The 22,167-nt window shown below is 33.1% G+C and overlaps 1 protein-coding gene across 1 annotated transcript; it reads right to left on the bottom strand.

The window, feature by feature from the left end:
- Positions 1 to 4,612: 4,612 nt before the first annotated feature.
- LOC144852955 (uncharacterized) lies at positions 4,613 to 11,086 on the bottom strand. The gene is made up of 3 exons (XM_078711010.1): positions 9,638 to 11,086; positions 7,373 to 7,919; positions 4,613 to 7,216 (listed from the first exon to the last, which is right to left on the bottom strand). Exons 1-3 carry the CDS (start codon positions 11,084 to 11,086, stop codon positions 5,235 to 5,237), a joined length of 3,978 nt encoding a protein of 1,325 aa, XP_078567136.1. The 3' UTR covers positions 4,613 to 5,234.
- Between the last annotated feature and the right edge of the window lie 11,081 nt (positions 11,087 to 22,167).

Genomic DNA, 22,167 nt, shown 5'->3' with positions numbered 1-22,167 from the left:
TATTTGTGTTCGAGTAGAGAGGCTATATAAACTCAAGGTAAGAAAATGTAGTATCCTCCCTTTTCACCAAGACAAAAAGGATGAAATGAAAAAAGAGGAATGCAAAAGTTTGAAAGTTAGATATTTAGAATGATAGCACGAAATGATATATTTAATGAAAACCGCAAGGTTAGAGTCCATACACTGTGCAAGTCCAAGATGAGTGGAAATAGACTTTTCAGTCAAACAAATTGCAACAGTTTGTTTTTTTGCTGAAACATACTCAACTATATGTAGATATTATATCCAAAATCTACCCTGATCTTCCCATTATAAATTACTTAATTTGCATAAATTAAAAATGGCTGCCATTTGAAATTTTGACCCAAATTATCTCGTAAACCATTAAAGTATTTTGTATTTAACACAAATATAAACATGACCCCAAAGATTCAGTACCCCAGGGTAAGATGAAAAATCAAATGTGCTATTCTGAATCTTAAGGGTTATATGTTTATATTTGTACTTGTACATTCTTATTCAAAATACCTATTGGATTAAGAGATATTAGCATATTTTTAATGGCGTATTGGAATGACCTTTGACCTTGACCCAAAAGACAAATCAAATACATTATTCTGAATCTTTGGGGTCATGTTTATATTCGTGTTTAATACATACTTATACTTTATGGTTTAAAAGATAATTGGGATGAAAGTTGTCAAATGGCAGCAATTTTGATTTTATGCAAATTAGGCCACTTATACTGGGCAGATCAGGATAGATTTTGAATATAGCATTCTCTTATATATTTTGAACATATTTCAACAATAAAACAAACTGTTGCAATTTGTTTGACTCAACGCCACTTTGTTTGACTCATTTTCCACTGTGCGTATGTGAGACTCTTCATACCCGATGTCATCTTAGTACTACTTACAATTTGTATTTACCGTATAAAATATTGCAAATATAGAAAAATATATATATTGAACAAATACATGCAAATTACATTGACATATATATGATATAAGATATTGCTGTGCGCAATATTCTAACGTATGACTTGCACGTGGCGTTTGCGCGGCGGATAAGCTAACTCGTCCATCATAGTGACGAGTTCAAATCTAGTGCTTCACTTTAGTCCGTATCAAGAATATCCGTCTTGTACATACAATTTGTTGTTTTAATGTCAGTCCATTCAAATTGTTGACCTAGTTAAGTAGAGTAACGTTCAGATTGTGTGCTTTTTCTTGATCAATTGGATTTATATAATACAGTATGAATAAGTAGAATTATGGATGACTTAAAATTATTACAATCTGCGAGTTTTTATTTATTTTACATATATTTGTATTTCATAAAGACAGCAAACTCTACTGTATCTCAAGAAGATAGCTAAAAGCCCGCTTTTGATTAAACTAAAATTATTTAAGAAACTACTATTTATATTTAATATCAATCTGTTCATCAACTGTAATTGTTGTTTTTTAGCATTTGTCTTAATAGTTTCTTAATTCATAATTGACAGTACTGAAAGAGTTCATGTTTCCTTGTACATACTTGAAAAGGACTAATTTTACAAAAAAGCCGAACGTTTAAATGGTGTACATCATTATTTATAATTAACCAATCAAATGGCAAAAATACAAGCAGGTGTGTTATAAAGTTTATTTATAAAGAATGAAAAACAAATATCTTAATAAAGCTAGACATTTTCCTATGTACTATCAATATTCTACTGTAGTAAAGTTATACTGTATGTTGCTGCCCTACATTTCAATTGACATATTACTGTGTAGTAGTTATTAGAAACCACCACAAGTTTATTTAGCTTTCTGTCTTTCTCCCTTGAACATGTTTATGCTTTGTTGTTCTTGCTCCTCTCCACTTTGGGAATTTATTCTATTAGACCTAAAATGAAATGTGATCACACATTTTATTACCATTTTTTTAAAGAATCAAATCTATCGATTCTGTCGACGCATAATAAATTAATACAGTATATCGATATTTGTTAATTATGTCTGTACAGTACAGAATTATTTACGTCCGATTAGTTCTATGTAGCACAACTATATTAAAAGTAAATATGATTACCTTTGGTTGACACGCATATTTTACTTTTAGGAAAATTAGTGCACAAATACAAATAATAATGTGCGTTGTGCTATCTGAAAGTTATCGGATACGTATGCAAATTAGTGCCAGAACCGTGTGCATCTTATTTATTCCACCAAGCATAAACACTCTGGTTAAAATTAGATATCTAAACCTACCGTCTAAAAAACAAGCAGTAGTTTCATTTATTGTTTACATTAAATATTTCATGGCGACATCTTTTTATAAAGGTTTTTTATTTGTGCCGACGGTAGAGTATTCGGTCTTCAATTTGAATGTAGGCCTACTTCGTCCAGTAGATAATGCAATATAATTATTAAATGCGTGGAAGGAGCGAATAAGTGAAATACTAAAACACTGGACAGACAGAGAAGGAGGCTGAACTAACGCAACTGACTATAATATATTTCCAAATGTGCAAATAAAAAACCAATCACAATTTTGCAAATATGTGACGTTAAATGTATAAATCATATTTGTATTTAAAAAGGATTTCGGTTCTGTTTATATTTAACAACATCAAGTGTAGGTGGTGATTATAGTGCTGATATATATATATATATGGATATATTCAGGTTGAAGTTATCAGACCGTTAGGATAGAGTGCTCAATACCAAGGTAGAGCATAAATAAATAAATAAATAAATAAATAAATAAATAAATAAATAAATAAATAAATAAATAAATAAATAAATAAATAAATAAATAAATAAATAAATAAATAAATAAATAAATAAATAAATAAATAAATAAATAAATAAATAAATAAATAAATAAATAAATAAATAAATAAATAAATAAATAAATATTTATTTATTTATTTATTTATTTATTTATTTATTTATTTATATATGGATATACATATATATATATATATATATATATATATATATATATATATATATATATATATATAAATAAAATAACAGCAGAAAACCTGGTTACTTCATTGCGATTAAAACAATGAAGTAACCAGGTTTTCTGCTGTTATTTTATTTATTTATGCTCTACCTTGGTATTGAGCACTCTATCCTAACGGTCTGATAATTTCAACCTGAATATATATATATATATATATATATATATATATATAAACACAGCAGGCAAAGAACATTATTCTAAACCGCCCGGTGATATACTGAAATTTAATTAATTAATTTGAAACGATAAAGATGAGGAAATCTGTGAGAATGAGAAAAAGCCGCCCCAACCGAGACTCGACCTCGGACCGTCTGCTTGATATGCAGTTGCCCTAACCATTAGACCACTGGGGCTTTCATGGTATTGTTCAAACTCGATTGGATAGCGACTCTTTAACATTCTCGGCGTGGTACGGCGGAACAGCACTAGTCCTCAGTTGTACGCACGCGCAACAGAGATCAAATTGATACGCCCTCATCTTTCAGTATTTTTATTCACGAGGCGGGATCTCCGAAGAGATACTTTTATATATATAAACACAGCAGGCAAAGAACATTAATTCTAAACCGCCCGGTGATATACTGAAATTTAATTAATTAATTTGAAACGATAAAGATGAGGAAATCTGTGAGAATGAGAAAAAGCCGCCCAACTGAGACTCGAACTCGGACCGTCTGCTTGATATGCAGTTGTCCTAACCATAGACCACTGGGGCTTTCATGGTATTGTTCAAACTCGATTGGATAGCGACTCTTTAACATTCTCGGCGTGTTACGGCGGAACAGCACTAGTCCTCAGTTGTACGCACGCGCAACAGAGATCAAATTGATACGCCCTCATCTTTCAGTATTTTTATTATATATAAACACAACAGTAGTATAAAAGTAGTCAATAAACAATATCAACATCTAGCTCTTTAAATGTACTCCTTTATTTGGGTTATTATAAACCTTACATCGCCATGATGTATTTCACCTCCCTCTTCTTAACCACGAGGTTCTCTCTATGAACGACCTCTATAGCGTGAACTTCTGGGGTTACACTACTATCGCTGCGGCTACTACTGCTGCCACCACCGCTGCCAACACCACCACCACCACAGCCCGCTTCCGCCGCCACCGCCACCAGCCCCACCACCACCACTACTTCATAAGATACTAAAACTGCTGCTACTATTGTTGATGTCGCTGCTATTACTGCTACTGATTATGGTTTAGTTTTATTATTTTATTTGTATTGCCATTCGTTACCAAAAATTTGACTACATCAGGCGTATCATTATCATCGTCAACGCCCTTGCCATAGCCATCCGTTATAATAACAGTTCGCTGTGATGGTTTCAATTTTTACTCCATGACGAAAAATTCAACCAAATGCAACATCAAACGTAAATCGTCCGGGTCGTTGCCGTCATCGTCATAAACCAGTGGGAGACCTGTTATACTTGTTGAACTTCTGCTGGTTTTTCTTTGAGCTCCAAAGTAGTTTGAAATATCTTTCGGTCTGTCTTTAACACGATGAAATGATATAATATTAAATACAACTGTAAAATTGTTGTGTATATCATTTTATTTGTAAACTATCGGTTCCATCAATATACAGCATATTTACTCTATAACCTGTATTAAACATAAAGCAAATATATCTATTTCTTCTTCTCAAGACAGCAGATTAATTTTAATTATTCTAAATAAATCCCACACCATTTTATTAAAGTAGTCTTCTTTGTTTCAAAATACAGTATAATTTTCTTCATAATGAATATAATATCTTTTTTATAACAACCTATATACAAGCTAGTGATGTTTACGTAGGGAAAAATAATTTTGTTAAAGCAAGTTCTCAACAAATATTGCGAATCATATTTTGTTTGTTTGTTTTGTTTACAGCAACATCAACTGGCGCCGCCAGATCTTATAATATTTAATGATAAAGTTACAATGTTTTAAATGAAAGTAAAGTACAACATTTACAATACATTGTAATAGTACATGATTATACAATTTTCCACTTACGTAACTACATTTTAACAAATTTCACCTTAATTTTACCCTAATTAGGCCTACCGTTATTTACAGATAGTTATTTATTACGTTTCGTTATTCAATTTTTATAACCATTTAAACATTTAAAATTCGTACGTTTATCGCAACTAAAATGTATGTCACAAGCAATCATGTTATCAACGCCACGGTCTTATATGCTGTCAATTGTCATATGTCCATTTTTACTCCTCTGCGCGAATACTCCATAAACAATTTCATCATTGTAATAAATGGCAGATTGCAATTATGTATGGTAACTTGACGTAATTTAGGAGAGTTAGTCAAGAAAGTACCCAATAGAGTATCATCAATGTCATGGAAATCATTTCCCTTAATAATAAAACTTTTCAATTCTAACGCACCTCTTTCACACACGCTTAACGTTTGATTCATTATTTGTCCCGATAGTTTGCAATAACCTATTTCAAGTAAAAACAGCTTAGGAGACTTACTTAAGAAAGTACCAAGTAAAGTACCATCAACGTCACTCAAATCATTAGCCCCAATATCTAACCGTTGTAATTGTAACTCATCTCCCTTATACGTTCTAATCATTCTGTTCACTATGTCGCCTGATAGTTGGCAATCTACCATCTCAAGTATCTTCAGGTTAGGAGACTTACTCAAGAGATTACCCAGTAAAGTACCATCAAGGCCACTGAAATTATTTCTCCCTATACAAAGCTCTTGTAATCTTAACTCATCTTTTGCATACACTCTGATTATTTCATTCATTATGTGCCCTGATAATTTGCAACCATGTACAACAAGTTTCCTCAGTTTAAAAGATTTACTTAAGAAAGTGCCAAGTAGAGTGCCATTGATATTGTTGAAATCATTATACCCAAAATAAATGGTCTGCAGTTCTAAATTATCTCCTGCATATATTCTGATCATATCATTCATTACTTGACCTGACAGTTTGCAATCATGCATACCAAGTTCCCTAAGATTAGGAGACTTACTCAAGAAAGTACCTAGTAAAGTACCATCAATGTTACTGATGTCGTTCTCATTCATTCTAAGCTTTTGTAACTCTACTGCACCAGTATACACTCTCATCATTTCATTCATCACGTCACCTGATAGTTTACAATTTCCCACTTCAAGGTTAGTCAGTCTAACACATTTATTTAGGAAAGTACCCAGTAGGGTACCATGAATGTTACTGAAATCATTATCGGGAATATAAAGCGAATTTAATTCCAATTCATCTCCTACATAGGCTCTCATCATTGCATTCATTACGTCACCTGATACTTTGCAATTTCCCATAAAAATTTGAAGCAACTTAGGACAATTGCTCAAGAAAGTCCCCAGTAAATTACCATCAACGTTGCTAATATCATTATTTTTGATATTAAGCTCTAATTTTAATCCATATCCTGCATAAATTTTGATAATTTTATTCATTATGTCACCTGATAGATTGCAATTGACCATGCTCAATAAACTCAGCTTAGGAGACTTACTCAAGAAAGTACCCAGTAAAGTACCGTCAATGTCACTGATATTATTATTTCCAATAAAAAGCATTTGTAATTCTACCGCACATGTATATACTCTGATAATATCACTTATTACACGTCCTGATACTTTACAATCCTCTAGGCTAAATATCCTCAGCTTAGGAGACTTAGTCAAGAAAGTACCAAGTAAAGTACCATTTATATCTCCGATATCATTATTACCAAAATAAATCTCTTGAAATTGTAACTCATCTACTGTATACACTCTGATCATGTCATTCATTACATCACCTGATAGATTGCAACCATTCATCACAAGTTTATTTAGCTTGGGAGACTTACTCAATAATTTACCAAGTAAGGTACCATCAATATCACTAAAATCATTATTCCATGTATAAAGTTGCTGTAGTTCTAACTCATTTTCTGCATACACTCTAATCATTTCATTCATTATTCCGCCTGATAATTTGCAATTATTCATCTTCAGTTCAAGTAGCTTAGGAAACTTACTCAAGAATGTACCTAGTAAAGGACCACCAATGTCACTTACATCACTATTACTGATATCCAGCTCTTGCAAATCTATATTTTCTCCTGCATACATCTGCATCATTTCCTTCACTAGGTCACCTAGTAGTTCGCAATCATTTAAGTTAAGTTGCAAGCGATCATCCTCACCTAGAGAAAAAAAAGAATTAAGATTAAACAGAATAATATTTTAAGGTGATGAACGCGTTTTATAAGTACCAAACATATACCCACAACACTTAGATACCAGCATTGAGATTTCATAACAAATCAAACACTCATTAATTGACAAAAAAAAAAACATACCGATACTTAAAATTTCTTTCTGTGCGAGTCTCCCAAGAAGTGTTGCAAACTGTGTTATTTCTCTTGGTAAAAGTAGATCGGTCTCTAATTTGAATACTACATCCCAAAGTGTGGTATATTGGAAATGTTCTAGTCGATACGCAGCGGTAACCCTCTTTAACGCACCTGCTTCAGCTTGGTTCACAGCCCTAAACAGTTGTTTGCGAAATGGCGACAACGTATTCTTATCAGTAGGTCTATTCTGGATATTGTTATCTTCTATATACTGAAGTACAAGACGTTCGGCATCCTTTGGACCCGTTAGTCTTGTAATCTCCAACAGCAGATTGACATCGCTAGATGTTATGTATCCATTGCCACCAGTGCTATCAAGTTCATTGAATAAAGTGTGTCCTATGAGCCCTTCGTCGTCAAAGGTTGATATTGGTAATTTTTCAAATAGGCAAAATTTCAGCAACTTGATGTTTTTACCCTGGTAGTGCTTACTGAGTGCAGCTTTAAACTCGAAAAACTTACTTTCAAGTTCTGCAATTTCTTGACTTTGTATCTGCAAAAATATGTATACAAATAAATTTAAATCTTATTATGTCATGTCATATTTTTGTCATCATCTGCATCATAATCGTATCGTCACATATAAATAAGAATGCGTTATTATATCATTTTAACTTTGAAGCCATTAATAACAAAACAAAGTAAATTTATATGAAATAGCATGTTAAAGACTACCTATATTTCGCTGTATTGGCCCATATATTTATGCTAGATACAGTACAACCCCTATTAAAGGGACACCTTTGAGAAATTGTCTCTTTAATAGGGGTGTCACCTAGATAAGTGTGTTCCCTGGATAAAGGTGTCATAAAAGATGGGATCTACTGATTGAAAATTTCAAGTGAATGCTTCGAGCATATATCTGGACATACAAAATGACCAAACAAAGAGTACTTTAGGAATGAGTTTGTAAATCTAAAATAGTAATTCAAATTTGTTTGAGTTTTCTAGACACCCCCATAGGATCTCATATTTCTCAATCATAGAGATATATTTGGTCTTAAATTGTTCTGAGCATGTTATACAATAATGCATTTTTGTGAGTTTATGACATTTATCGTTCACCAATTAAGAAAATTATTTGTTCCATTGCACAAATATAAAATATTCATTATTTGTTTTAAAACACACGCTTAGGACACTCGCATATAACGAAATTCCACTCTTCATGACGTAAGAGATCATTGGAGAGTATATCATGTGTCTGAAAATCCTCCAATAAAATAACAGGCATCTAATCAGATGTGTTATTATATATATAATTATTATAATTATATTTTTAACCACCTACTGTAGTTATTTTATTTGCATATCTTTGTAGTAATTATTTCTATAACAAATATTTCCATGTGAATACACTTTCAGAAAATATAATCTGCGAGAAAAATATACTTCACATAGAGAATCTCAAATGTTATATTTTACCTTTAAAGGCTAGGTACGGGCAAAAAAATTATATTGATCATACATTTCAATAATTATCGATCTATAGTTTCCCATATGTTTCATATTTTTTTAAATTTTATTTGTGTTACACGAGCTTGTTGAAAATAAGCACTTTCTTATCAGTGGGGGATAGTTCAAATTACACAGTAAAATCTCTATTCTTTTGTACACACATTTTGTAAATAGAGAGGCATTTTAAAAAACTAGGAAAAATAAACGGTGTGGTATAAAATGTAATCAGATGACTAAATATAGGTAATATAACTTGAATTTTTTATTTCTGGTATTTTTTATTCAACTTTAGATTTTTATTTTCATGCTATAGCAAAAATTATCCACCGTATATCCACCATCTTTTTTCACCTTCTAGGGAGTCACCAGACATGTTTTTACATTAGGTTAAACTACTAGACTACTACTAAAAAAAAGTCTTCCTGGTTTTTATGGCACAATTTTGCCAAATTTTGTATTTGACCATATTAAGGGAAATTCATGTTTTTTCGTCTTGATTTCTGTTACAAATATTTGATTTATGTACAATTAACCGGATATTATATTTAAAATTCATGGCTGTACCTGAGCTTTAAGCGGGAAAAACAAAAACCATTGTGATTAAAATGGATAAGTGGGCTATTACAGCTTCTACTGTTGCCAATGCTTACTACAACAGTGTGCTGGATGCATTTAACAGGCACACAGCAATTAAAGAGGAATATTCCCCCATGACTAATTCATTACCATTTAAAAAAAAAGTTCAGTAATTACCTTTCTTTTTTTCTTTGGTGTCATAACTGCCAAAGATTGCGATTCATCTGCCTTCACGCCTCCATGACTAAACCGTCTCCATACATAAGTGCATAGATTCTTCCAAACTTCAGTAGAATTACTTCTTCCTACCAATATCAGACCATTGCCTTTTCCAGGAGCCACAAAAACAGGATGTGTATCAATGATATACGGATACCTATTGAAACATCCTATAGTAATGGCTAAAGGGTTGCTAACATAAATCGCCGCAAAGTTTTGGGCAGATAATTCACAAAGCTTTGTGTGAAGTTTTGATCTTCCTTGTTTTGAGAACACAGTATCTGCATATGGAAGCTCTTCTGAAAAGTCATATGATGACGATAATAGATTTCGTTGATGTAAAATGTGGTAGGCTCCCTTTGCATCATACAGTTTCTCAATATCTCTGTGTTCATTTATTTTAGAAGGCAGATTAAGGATTGCATCTTCAGAAAAGTCACTAAAGGATGAACATACATTGTACTCGTCTGTGTCGCGTTCATTTAATATCTTGTCAGCAATTTTAACTGCAATAAAAGCACATGAATTTGTTGCTTCATTCAGATTGATTGCAGAATTTACCTGATTTGTATCTGTAAGGTTGGCTGTTTGTGTATCAACATGCTCATCAAGCTGTTTTAGTGAAGAAGCTTGACTAACATTAAGGTTAACGACATCAATGTCACCCATGCCATCTTGATTAAGAATATGATTTATTTCTTCCAGAGTCAGACGACTCCTTTTTGCAACAGAACAACCTCTATATATGTTTTCTAAGCCAATCCAGCATGTAGCTCTTTCAACCTCATATTTTGTGTCTTCCATTGGCAACTCTTTTTTTTCAAGCTTGGATTTGACAAGTGACTTCATTTGCGATTGGGTATTGCATCCAGATGCCCTTGCCTCTAAAATCCATGGACATTTTAACGAGGGATTGGTAAGACAAAAGAAAATCATCCCTAGTGCCCACATATCTATGAGCATTAGGTCTTCTATTGAGGCATTCTTCAATAATTCATCGTTAACAAGAATTTCAGGGGCCATGTATGGAACAGTACCACGATCAAGACATTTAGACATTGAGGATAGCATTGACTGTGTCTGTATAAATTTTGATCTACCTTCCCCAAAATCAGTCAGCTTGCAAATTATTGGTTTAGTCTGAAACTGTTCAGAAAGTTCAGAGGAAGGTAAGTTAGCGTAGTGTTGATTACTCACCAGAATGTTTTCTGGCTTCAGGTCCCGGTGTGCAATGCCCTGTGAGTGCATGTAAGCAATACCGTTAATTATCTCCTTTCCTGCGTAACATACTAAATGATGAAAACTGTTGCAGCCATACATGTCTAGTTTCAGTAAAAGACTGGAAAGGTTGCTTATCTGGAAATCTTCACCAAATGACTTAAAGTCAAAGTAAATGTATTCTAACATGATTGCATAAGGTTGTTTGGACAATGCTTTGAGCTTTACAATATTATCATGCTTGAGCTCATGCAGTAGAGCCACCTCTTTAAAAAACATCTTTTTGTCTTCTGTGTCAAGCATTTGCGGCATTTTTTTTATGATTACACATTCAGGTTCTGCCATTCCTGGGAGTTGATACGTGCTTGTATACACCACCTGCCCAAAAGACCCATTGCCAACGATGCTGGTTACAGGTAGTTTATTACATTCAAATTCATGAATTCCATGAAGTTGAATCATATCTGTTTTTTTCACCTTCAACTGAGGAATCTTTAATTCAGCCATTTTCTAGGATATTGTTCTGAAACAAATGTGTAGAACTTATTTTAATTGTAAATTATTCTAAAACTTAAATTAAATTTGTTTTCATTTTTGTTCGTATATATACTGTAACAATGCTTTCAATGTTATTCAACTTGTAATCTTGAATTATAAATTACTACTACAACTACATACAAGTATTCGTACTATGCACATCAAGATCTCAGTTTTCTAGACACCTTAAATACGAGGGCACTCGACAGTCGTAATATTTCATTTTGTATTATTTTGGTAAGTTATAATTTAGGTTTTAAGTAAAATTTTAAAACTTTCTTTATGTAGAAACTTTACTGTTCATGACTACGCAGTGTACAATTTTGGCTTGCAATAATTTGCAGAGCGAAAGCCGTTGAGGTAAACTTCGTCTAGGTCAATGTTTTGTAGTCAAACAATGACCTTCGGATCTGACAAGCAATAAAGCGTGACGTCATGTCAAATTGCTGTGCAAAATAAGTAAATAAATATATTGTTATGAGTGTGTATATACATGCAATAGCTTAGTTTATTGACCCGAGATAAAATAACTTCTAATATAGCTAGAGTTCAAGTATTTATATTATATTATAAAGTTGTATAGTATGGGAACAATAGACTTTCTGAAGTTTTGTATACAATAATACATCTTAAACCATGCATATTAAACTCTCACGCAAGGTACCTTATGATATAAACTAATATTGTGCTTATACAATAATATCCAGACTTATGGTTTACTAACTTGCAATATCAAGAACAATACATATTATTATTATGTTATTAATTAATTATATATAATTAATTATTATTATTATTTAATAGTGCCTCAATAATACGAATGCACCCAAATCTATACAGAAAAGCAGATTTTTAAGAAAGCCAACAGAATAATAGCTGTTTGCAACTGAAAAAAATGTTATACAAGGGAAGAAAGTATACGTTTCCTGGTTGATATACATCAATACTAAATAATAACACTTTAAATTAAAATACAGGTCTTAATAGTGATACAGTATATTTTTTTTAATAAAAAAGTTTACTATAATTGAGAATAATTGTGCGAATCTCTAACATATGTTGTTCACACGTTCACAATTATAGCTAAATAGTGTTTTCTAAATAATTACTCAATAGATATTTTCAGCAAGTATTTGGGTGCGGTTGAAAATTGCATGGTGTAAAATTTCACCTTACGAGTGCAACCGTAATCCAATGATAAGTAGGCCTAATTTAGATATTGTAAACTGTAAAGTTTCCAAGCTATAATCTATTCCTTTAATTTAAAATAGCAATGATCTAAGGAAAAATGTTCACACATTTAAAAATTAAAATACTTAATTTACAACAACATCTAAATACATAATGCATAAGTAAACAGTAATAATAATTTATACACACGATGACGTCAAACGCATATACTGTAATAAGCTGTATCTCGCTTTTGGCATAGGATCTATGACTATCGTTGTATTACATAAACTAATATTAATAAATACATATAACCAAAATTCAGTGATTAGTGATTTGCAGATCCATTTTGACTAACGTAAGTTTATGGATTTCGCATTTTGGGGAAAAGGGCGTGGCCGGAAAAAAGAATACGCGCGAGGACATCGAGAAACTACAATTTTTGTCCTTTTATCGCCAAGCGTTTCACCTGAAATAATATATTATATAATATTAAGTTACTATATTACTATTTCTGAGTAATTTAGTTTTTTTTTTTGGTCAAAATAATCTGCAGTATGCTACCAGTGAATGTAGGTCCGCATCGTCATTACATAGACATGCATAGACCGCCGTTAGATAGATTGTTTAGCAGAATTTGAGGTTACTTACCGTATTCTTCAAAAGACATATACCTCTTTTGGTGACACAGTATAGTCGTGTATACTTTGTAGTTTTACCAGGGAAAAGTGAAATCCACTCTCCCTGATGTTGACTTCCGTCTCAGTAGGCCTATCTGAAATGATTCTAAACCCGTGATATTGAAAGATCATTCGATTTAGGCAGGGATGGATTTAGCCAATCAAACCTGAGTGCAATTTCAATAACAAAAGTATGTTCAATTCAATTTTGCTTTTATTTCGGATTCACGTCAATAGTTACACAATCGATTACAGCATACATGAAGAAATAAATACAATGGTCGCCTTAAGTTCAACTGGCTTATATTGAATAATAATACAACTCTGACTGTGGCATGATCGTTTTCAACCAATAAGTAAGCAATATAAGGTTGGCTATATGGAATGCCTGAATAATCAAATATAGGCCTAATATAATACTCTGTAGCCAAATTCAATGGCGATAGCAGTTTATTGAGAGGCTATGATATTATTCTGTTATAACCTCGGGCTGTGCCTTCATTTTTCCCTATTATTATCTCTTAGCATGTAACTGTATTTTAACCCCTAAAGGGGTATAATTAAGTGTGGCGTGGCCTATATAATAATAATAATTATACATAGGCTGTACTTAGGATCAATGACACCAAATCAGTGGGAGAGTACCCGTCAGGGTCTCTACCTAGGGTTACAGGTCCCAGGTTTTTAGTAATTAGTGTTCCATGACCTTCTCATCAAAATTAATGTCTCTCATTGTTGTGCTATGTCAACATAATGTCGTCAATGACGGCGAAATGTCCCAAATAATGGGGATAGCTATGCAAACAAGTAACAAGTAACACACCTATCAAATCCTGTGTAAATGTAGACATACACAACGCTTAAACTATTTACTTATAATGATAGAATAACTTGCAATAATAATTTATTAATATAGTTGTAGTAAAGTTGCAGTGTCCTCAAACACAACTATATCATCCATTTTTAATGACAATGGAAGCAGGACATTTTTCTTTAATAAACACATTTAGTTTATTCTGTCACACTAGTCTCACTGTCGTCATTGGAGCAAACAAAGCTTGGCTCTATATGGGAGTTTACCACGACGGTTGTCTCAATCAGTCCATACATCCATGAGATTAGCTTTTAAGCATGAATTCAATTTAAATCATTCTGAACGGTTCTGATACAATAGGATTCCTATACCACTGCTGTAGGCCTATGGTTTGTCTATTGCCTAGATCCTTTGTAATATCGCCATAGACTAGGTCTACTGCTCTGATTTTGAGGTAAATTTAGAGAGGATAAATTACTACCAACTACTGGAGAGGTTATAATGCATGCCAGTGAGTATTGTCTATAAAACTCAACAAACACAAGAGATTGACCATCGAGAATGTAGTTTATCTTGTGTATAACATTTTATTTTCAAACTATTTCATGTTAATTCAGAGGTTTAAACAATTCTGCAATTATGTGTCTTGAAAGTGTTATTTTGATCACGTGGTGCCCGTACACGTTTCCTTTCATTCGGATCATCAAAGCTTGTGATTGGTCGCTTTCACCAACTGTCATCATGCGAGGAACTCTGTTGAAGTTAGACAATGTTTCATTACAGTATGAACAAATTTATTTATTATTATGTGACAGTATACTCGCTGCCATGATCATTAGAACGAAACTTGGCTCTGGGTTTCACCACGTTCTCGGAATCCATACATATTGAGAGTAACTTTCTATCAATTAAATTTAAATCATTAAAACAGTTTCTAATTCAATCAATTCCTATACCACTGTTATATGGTTTTGCCGCGCCTGGATCCTTTGTAATTTCGACGTAAACTGCTGCTCTGATTTTGAGGTCGTGTCATGTCTGGTGGTCTTGGTGCTACTTTTGGGCGTTTTGCCATTGCCAATTTTCCTGTAGCATTTATTGAAGGTAATGTCAAACTAGTATGTTCGTCGTCACAGGGAAGACGAGTTGCAATCAGCCGTGGTGGGCTCAGTTGTGGCCTGTTCGTTAGTCGCCCATTTGGTGGTTGCTTCCTCGCAGCTTTCTTGTCTATTGCCGTCTGTCGACCAATGTTATTCGAGGAACGTCTTCCAATAGCGGCATTATCAAGCGATGGCCTGCTTCCTGACTGGATGGTTGAAAATGAGGTAGCAGTACGTCCGACGATTCCATCTGAAAGTTTTTTTCTTGTATCAGAACTGCAGTGGTTGCCCATCTTTTGACAGCTTGCAGTCGTTGGGCTAGAGTTGCCTCTATGTAGTCTTTTAAATAGAGGACTAGATTTACCAGCAAGTTCAACCATATCCAGAAGACTTCTCTCGTGCTGCTTCTTTCAAAGAAAAAATATTTTGTTACACTTTCATTTCAACGCATTTAACCTAGAGCATGGTAAACTGGTTTGACTCCATCTGATACCCATTAGTGGTAGCCTACATGATTTTTAATTGAGAAACATGTGTTTTACCTTCATGGTTAGAGAATCCTATTTTAGATGACATCAAGTCAGACCCAGAAGCGACGTCTGCAGGATGCACATCAAAGATCTTAAAATATGTGTTTGATCTATGATCGTCAGATAATCTATATAAGATATATGTATTTATAAAACAATGATATGATAAATTATTTCTTTACAAATAACTAATATGGTTATGTATGTAGGCCTTATATTATATTGGCGTGTGGTGTATCTAGGTATAAATATAAAACATTGATACAAAACATCGTTTGTTTCAATACACAAATCTTTTATCTATTTATTATACATGCTATTGAAATTTCATTTAGACTATAATTTAGTAACTTACCGTTTGTTTTTTCGTGAATCCATTAGTAAATTCTGCTGAAATACTTTCGGAGAAATTGTAAGACAGTGTAAGCTTGTTTGCTTTTAGACGTTTGTATGCTGTAGTTACTATACTAACGCGATACGTATACAATGGCAACAATCACGCGCTGCGCGCGTTACCATGGCTGGAATTGGAGCATGCGCATTAATGCACTGTAATCTACAGCTGTGATGTGTGGCAAACAATTAGGACATGAACTGACATTGTTATAAATAAACAAGGCCATATACATGGCTGCAGTCGCGTTCGCAAATTTGAGTTAGTTTCAGACCGACCGACATACAGACCGATCGACATAGTGAGCTATAGAGTCACGTGATTAAAAATGTTGAACAATGCTTAAAAACATTTATATTTGCCTCCAAGTCAATGGAATAATTTTACCGATCTGGGAGTATGTTGCTAATGTTAAGTCCAAAAGGTTTTTGTGGTTTTAAGTTGTAATTCCCAGTGGTTTTCTTTGTCTTTGCGAGTTTTGTCGCTCCATTTGACATCGTGGTCTATTGCAATAACTCTGAAATTTGCAATCGAGTGACCAGCTGAATTAAAATGTTCGGCTACAGGTTGATTAAGCTTTAATGTTTTGATAGCTGATCTGTGTTGTGTCATTCTCATACGGAGAGTGTTTTTTGTTTCTCCGACGTACTGTTTGCCACAAATATTACAGTATATGAGATAAATGACGTTTTTGGTTAGACAATTAATTAATTGTCTTTTCCGAAAAATGCGGCCAGTTTGGTTACTCTTAAATTTTTCAGTAGAGTCAACCAAATAACAAGTTTGGCAAGATTTGCCGCAAAGGTGACTGCCCAAATTTTGGCTGTCATGAGAGTTAATTTCACTCTTAAATTTGGATCTGACTAATAATAATATCACGAAGGTTGGGAGGTCTACGAAATGCAATAATGGGTGGTTCCGGAAAAACAGTCCTGAGACGTTCTGTGGACTGTAAAATGGGCATATGTTTCTCAATAATAGCCCGTAATGGCGTCAGAGTTGCGCAACGTGACTTACGACTTACGCGCGATTTTAAGATTTTTTATGATTGATCATAGATTAAAAACAAAGCATAATTTTTTTTTGACACTTTGTGAAAATTTAAGTCATATCAAGGGCAAACTTTTTGTGGATTAAAAATGAAAAAAAAGTTACGCTCGCACGCGCATTTAAGATTTTAAAATGCGCAAAATTAATTTTTAATCAAATTTCTACGCTGATGATCATGACATTTTGAGCATGTCAAAAATTCCCACGCGCGCGAACAATTTTACGCGTAAGGTGCGCACGGAGCATGAAAATCATGTGTTTTTCTCTTGAATTATGATTTTACAGCCTTTCCTAGTCATTTTAAACAAGATTGACATCATTACAAATGAAAATGACATCATACGTACACGTTGATTTAGACCATTTGCGTGCGTTTTAGTTGCAAAAGTTACAAAATATTGTCAAAATTATGCCTATTTTGAATCTATTATAGCTCATCAGGATCAATGGTTACCCCAAATTTTTTTAACTTGTGTAAGCAGATATGTTGTAGGTATGAATTCATGCACACTTTTTTCCTCACGGATGTTGTGACGTCATCGTATGGCCACACGAATGTAAAATATAGGATTTTTGTCTCTTTCGTTATTGCTCATCACATTCAATGGAGCGCATCACGCTTATCCGTATTCAAATTTCTCCAAGACTTTAATATTGTCTAGGTCAATCAACTATCTTTCGCATGAGTTAAAAATATTTTAATTTTTATGACGTCATCATGCCTAAAAATTTAAATTGCGTGGGTCATTAATTTCACCTTTACAGTAAATTTTAATCTGTTATAGATCGTAAGAATAAAATGTGAAAATCACGATTAAAACGTTTTCTGGAAGCTATTGGATTGTAGATACAAATTTATGTGAACATTTTGCCAATCGGATGTTGTGACATCATCATATGGCCACTTGACTCGTATTTTAATCTTTTGCGTCATAGTTCATTACATTTAAAAGAGCGCGCATCAATATTTCACGTATTCAAATTTCTTCTACATGTTAATATGTTTTTGCTGAGATAATTTCCTTCCGAAATTGCTACATTCGCGTTTCATTTTGAAACCGTCAACATGTTAAAAATTGGAATAAATAGCGGGTCCCGTAATTTCATCTATTCTACACTGTATGTGATATGTATACAGATTGTACTGTGTATACTATATGACACAAAATAACAGAATTCAGCAATAACAACATATCATATTCTTCAGTTCAGGTCATAATGCCATAAGCTTTTTCTGTGTGCAATATTCCAACGTATAAAGTGCACGTGGCGTTTGTGGTGCGGATAACTAACTCGTCAAAGTGACGAGTTTCATGTCTAGTTCTTCTTTCTTTCCCAGAATTTTGTGTCACGTGTATCTCAAAATTCTGATCAACATTACATCATATAACTTTGTCAGAAGATTTACCTCTATCTGTAGAAGTGCAGGACAATTCGTTTTTTTTCTTTAGAGTCGCGCAGCGTAAGCTACGCGCGATTTTATGAATTTCGCGTATTTAACATAGACTAAAAACCAAAAGTCATTTTGTAATGACACTTGGTGAACATTAAAAGTCATATCAGGGGCAAACTTTCTATGGATTAAAAATGGCATGTTTCACAGAAAATTTCAAAATGCGAAAAATCAACAATTTTACGCGCGCGTGCGCATGTAGCGCAAACATATAATTTTTTCGCGTGATTTATGTTTTTTCAGCCTTTTCTAGTAATTTTACCAACTTTTAAACAATTTCGACTTAAAATTACGTCATACGAGCACGTGGAATTGGATAATTTACGTGCGTTTTTGATGAAAAAGTTCAAAAATTCGTCAAAATTATGCCTTTTTTTAAACAGTCATAAATTTTAAACTACATGGTGAAGTTTATTTTTTATTACATATTATGGAAGTTGATGAGTTGTAGATATAGAATCATGCATCGATGATATGGCTAACTGGACATAGTGACGTCATCGTATGGCCACTTGAAAAAAAATAGCGGATTTTTGTCTCTTTCGTCATAGCTCATCACATTTAATAGAGCGCATCTCCACTTATCCGTATTCCACTTCCCCCCACTTTTTTATATTGTCTAGGCCGATCAATTATCTTTCGCATGATATACCGTTTTTAAAATTGTGATGACGTCATCATGTCCAAAAGCGTCAATAACTTTGGTCACTTATTTTCACCTATTCTGCACTGTATGTAGTACGTATACAGTATATAGTGTATACTGTATATACTTAGACGTGACGTAAAATAGAGAGCGCACTAACATTTTTTCAATGGCATAATCGTTATACTGTGGGCAATATTCTAACGTATGACGTGCACGTGGCGTTTGCGCTGCGGATAACCTAACTCGTCCGTAGTGACGAGTTCAAATCTAGTTCTTACTTTTACTTGCTTTTCGTCTTCTTTTCGTTCCCGGCATCGAAGGTGAGATTTCTGGCTCAGCTTGTTCCTCTTCTTTCTTGTTATTTTCTTTCTCTTTAACCACTTGAAGGCCTACACTGGAGCTAGCTGGAGCATTCATAAAAGTTGTTATCTTTCCTTGTTTCTTTTGTTTCTCTTTTGTTGGCTCACTTTCCTCATCGTCATCTTCGTCACTCTCCCCACTTTCCTCTGATACTGATTCATCTTTATCTTTAGCTGGCCTATCGGTGTCCAGAGCCCTTTTTTCTATGACACGTTCCCACATTTCTTGGATGAAAATTTCACCCGAATCATTGTGTAACAACTTTTCTGCACCACATTGGTTCTTTTTATGACCCTCCAAACCACAGGCGTGACAGACAAGCTTATTGGAACATTTTTATGGCATTTTGAGCACACACTCTTTCATCTATTTGACCATCGTGAAACATTCTCGTCTTGAAGTTTAAAACGCTTACAAACCTTGTGTTTTAAGGGTTTCAGCGTATAGTACCCGGTCTCCATTTACGCAATTTGTTAATTGCCCGTCAACTCTCAGTTTCATCCGTTGTATAGATCCCAGTATTTTGCAATTAAAACGCAGAAGGCTTGTTTTAATTTCTTCATCCGATACAGATAAAGGCAGGTCTTTAACAATAATGCGAGTAGCATCTGTGTCGTATGGCATGGGTTTCTATCATAAATGATATTTAATGATAAATGATGTTTCTACCTCTTAGGTTTAACCCAGTTGATATTAGGCAAACCCTATCTTGATGTGTTCCTATATAAATCCTCCATAGATTTTTGATACGCTATACCAACAATATTTTGGCTTTTCACTGATTTCAGTATAGCCTTGTAAATATCTTTTTCAAGATTCAAGATTCAAGAAATTTTATTTTTCCATAAAAATGGAAATTCACTTTGCTTGGTAGATTAAAACAACAATATTGCAACAAAAACGTGCAGAACTATAACAGATAAAATACAAGATAAAAAGTTAAAAATGTAAAACTATTTAAAAATTGCATTATCGTCTTACATTAGAATTAAAAATATGAATGCTATTTACAACGAAGGATTTTCTAGTTCTACAAAGATTTGTTCTTGGAGGTCGTAGCCTAATACCTGATCTATTTAAGTTATAACAGTAATGCAACGGATAAGTGGGGTCTTTCATAATATTGTTTACTTTTTTTAAAATACTCTTTTCATAGATAAATGAACAAGGCGTTAGATCAGCTTTAATAATACGTTGTGCAATTTTACGTAGTCTCTCAATATTTTTCTTATCATTTTCAGTAAAGTTACCATAAAAACATCCAATGCTAAAAGATAAAATACTTTGAATAATACTTTGATAAAATAGAATTAAAATAGTGTTATCAACTCTAATTTGCTTGAGTTTTCTGAGAAAGTAGAGCCTTTTAGATGCCTTCTTGGAAATCATGAGAGAGTTTGACTCCCAGTTTAATTTTGTTGTCAATTATAGTACCTAAGTATTTGTATTGGGTTACTCTTTCAACCTCGGTTTTTTTAATAGTTATTACATTATGTTTAACTGCGGTTTTACGAAAATCTATTATCATCTCTTTGGTTTTAGTAATATTAAGTATTAAGTTCATATCCTCACACCAATTAACAAATCTTCCAACTTCATTAACAAATTCATTTACATTATGCTTACTATCGCAAAGAAAACCACTAATTACAGTATCGTCAGCGTATTTAACAATATTGCAATCTTTACTTAAAATATTAAAACTACTTGAATAAAAATAGAACAAAATTGGAGAAATAACACATCCTTGAGGAGCTCCAACACTGATAGATTCTTTGTTGGATAGGATACCATTGCACTTAACCATCTGCGGTCTATTAATCAAAAAACTATATATAACTTTGGTGAGCCGAGGTGCGACATTAAAACTTAATAATCTATCAACTAAAACATGTGGTAAAATAGTATTAAAAGCACTGGAGAAATCGAAAAATATAGACCGTACATAATTTCTTTTTGAATCAAGGTGATGATATGTATCATGGAGATAAGAATTAACAGCATCGTCAACCCCTCTATTTTTCTTGTATGCAAATTGATTCTTATCTGCATTACCAATATTTTCCTTAAGTCTAGATACAATCAACCTTTCTAAGCATTTCATTATATTTGAAGTAATTGCAATTGGTCTAAAATCTTTTGGTACACTAGGTTTATTAACTTTAGGCAATGGATTTATAATAGAAGTTTTCCATATGCGTGGAACAGTACCATTTCTAAAAATAATATTAAAAATAATAAATAAGTAAAAATTGGACATAGTTGGATATTGCACACTTTTAAAATTCTGTTTGAAATCCCATCTGGTCCAGTTGCCTTATTTACTTTTACACGTGCAAATTCTCTTAAAACCTCGTCTTCATTAACAACAACATTATTATTATCATCATTACCAATATTGTTATTATTATTATTATTATTATTATTGTATTCATTATCTTTAAGATTGTTAAGTTTCTCACTGGTAGCCAACATGTCTGTTTCATATTGACCATCATCAAATCTGCAGAAAAATTTGTTTAAGGAGTCCACA

This window comes from Antedon bifida, chromosome 9 (genome assembly GCF_963402885.1).
Source record: "Antedon bifida chromosome 9, ecAntBifi1.1, whole genome shotgun sequence".
Taxonomy (NCBI): Eukaryota; Metazoa; Echinodermata; class Crinoidea; order Comatulida; family Antedonidae; genus Antedon; species Antedon bifida.
This window is presented reverse-complemented; position numbering and strand designations above follow the sequence as displayed.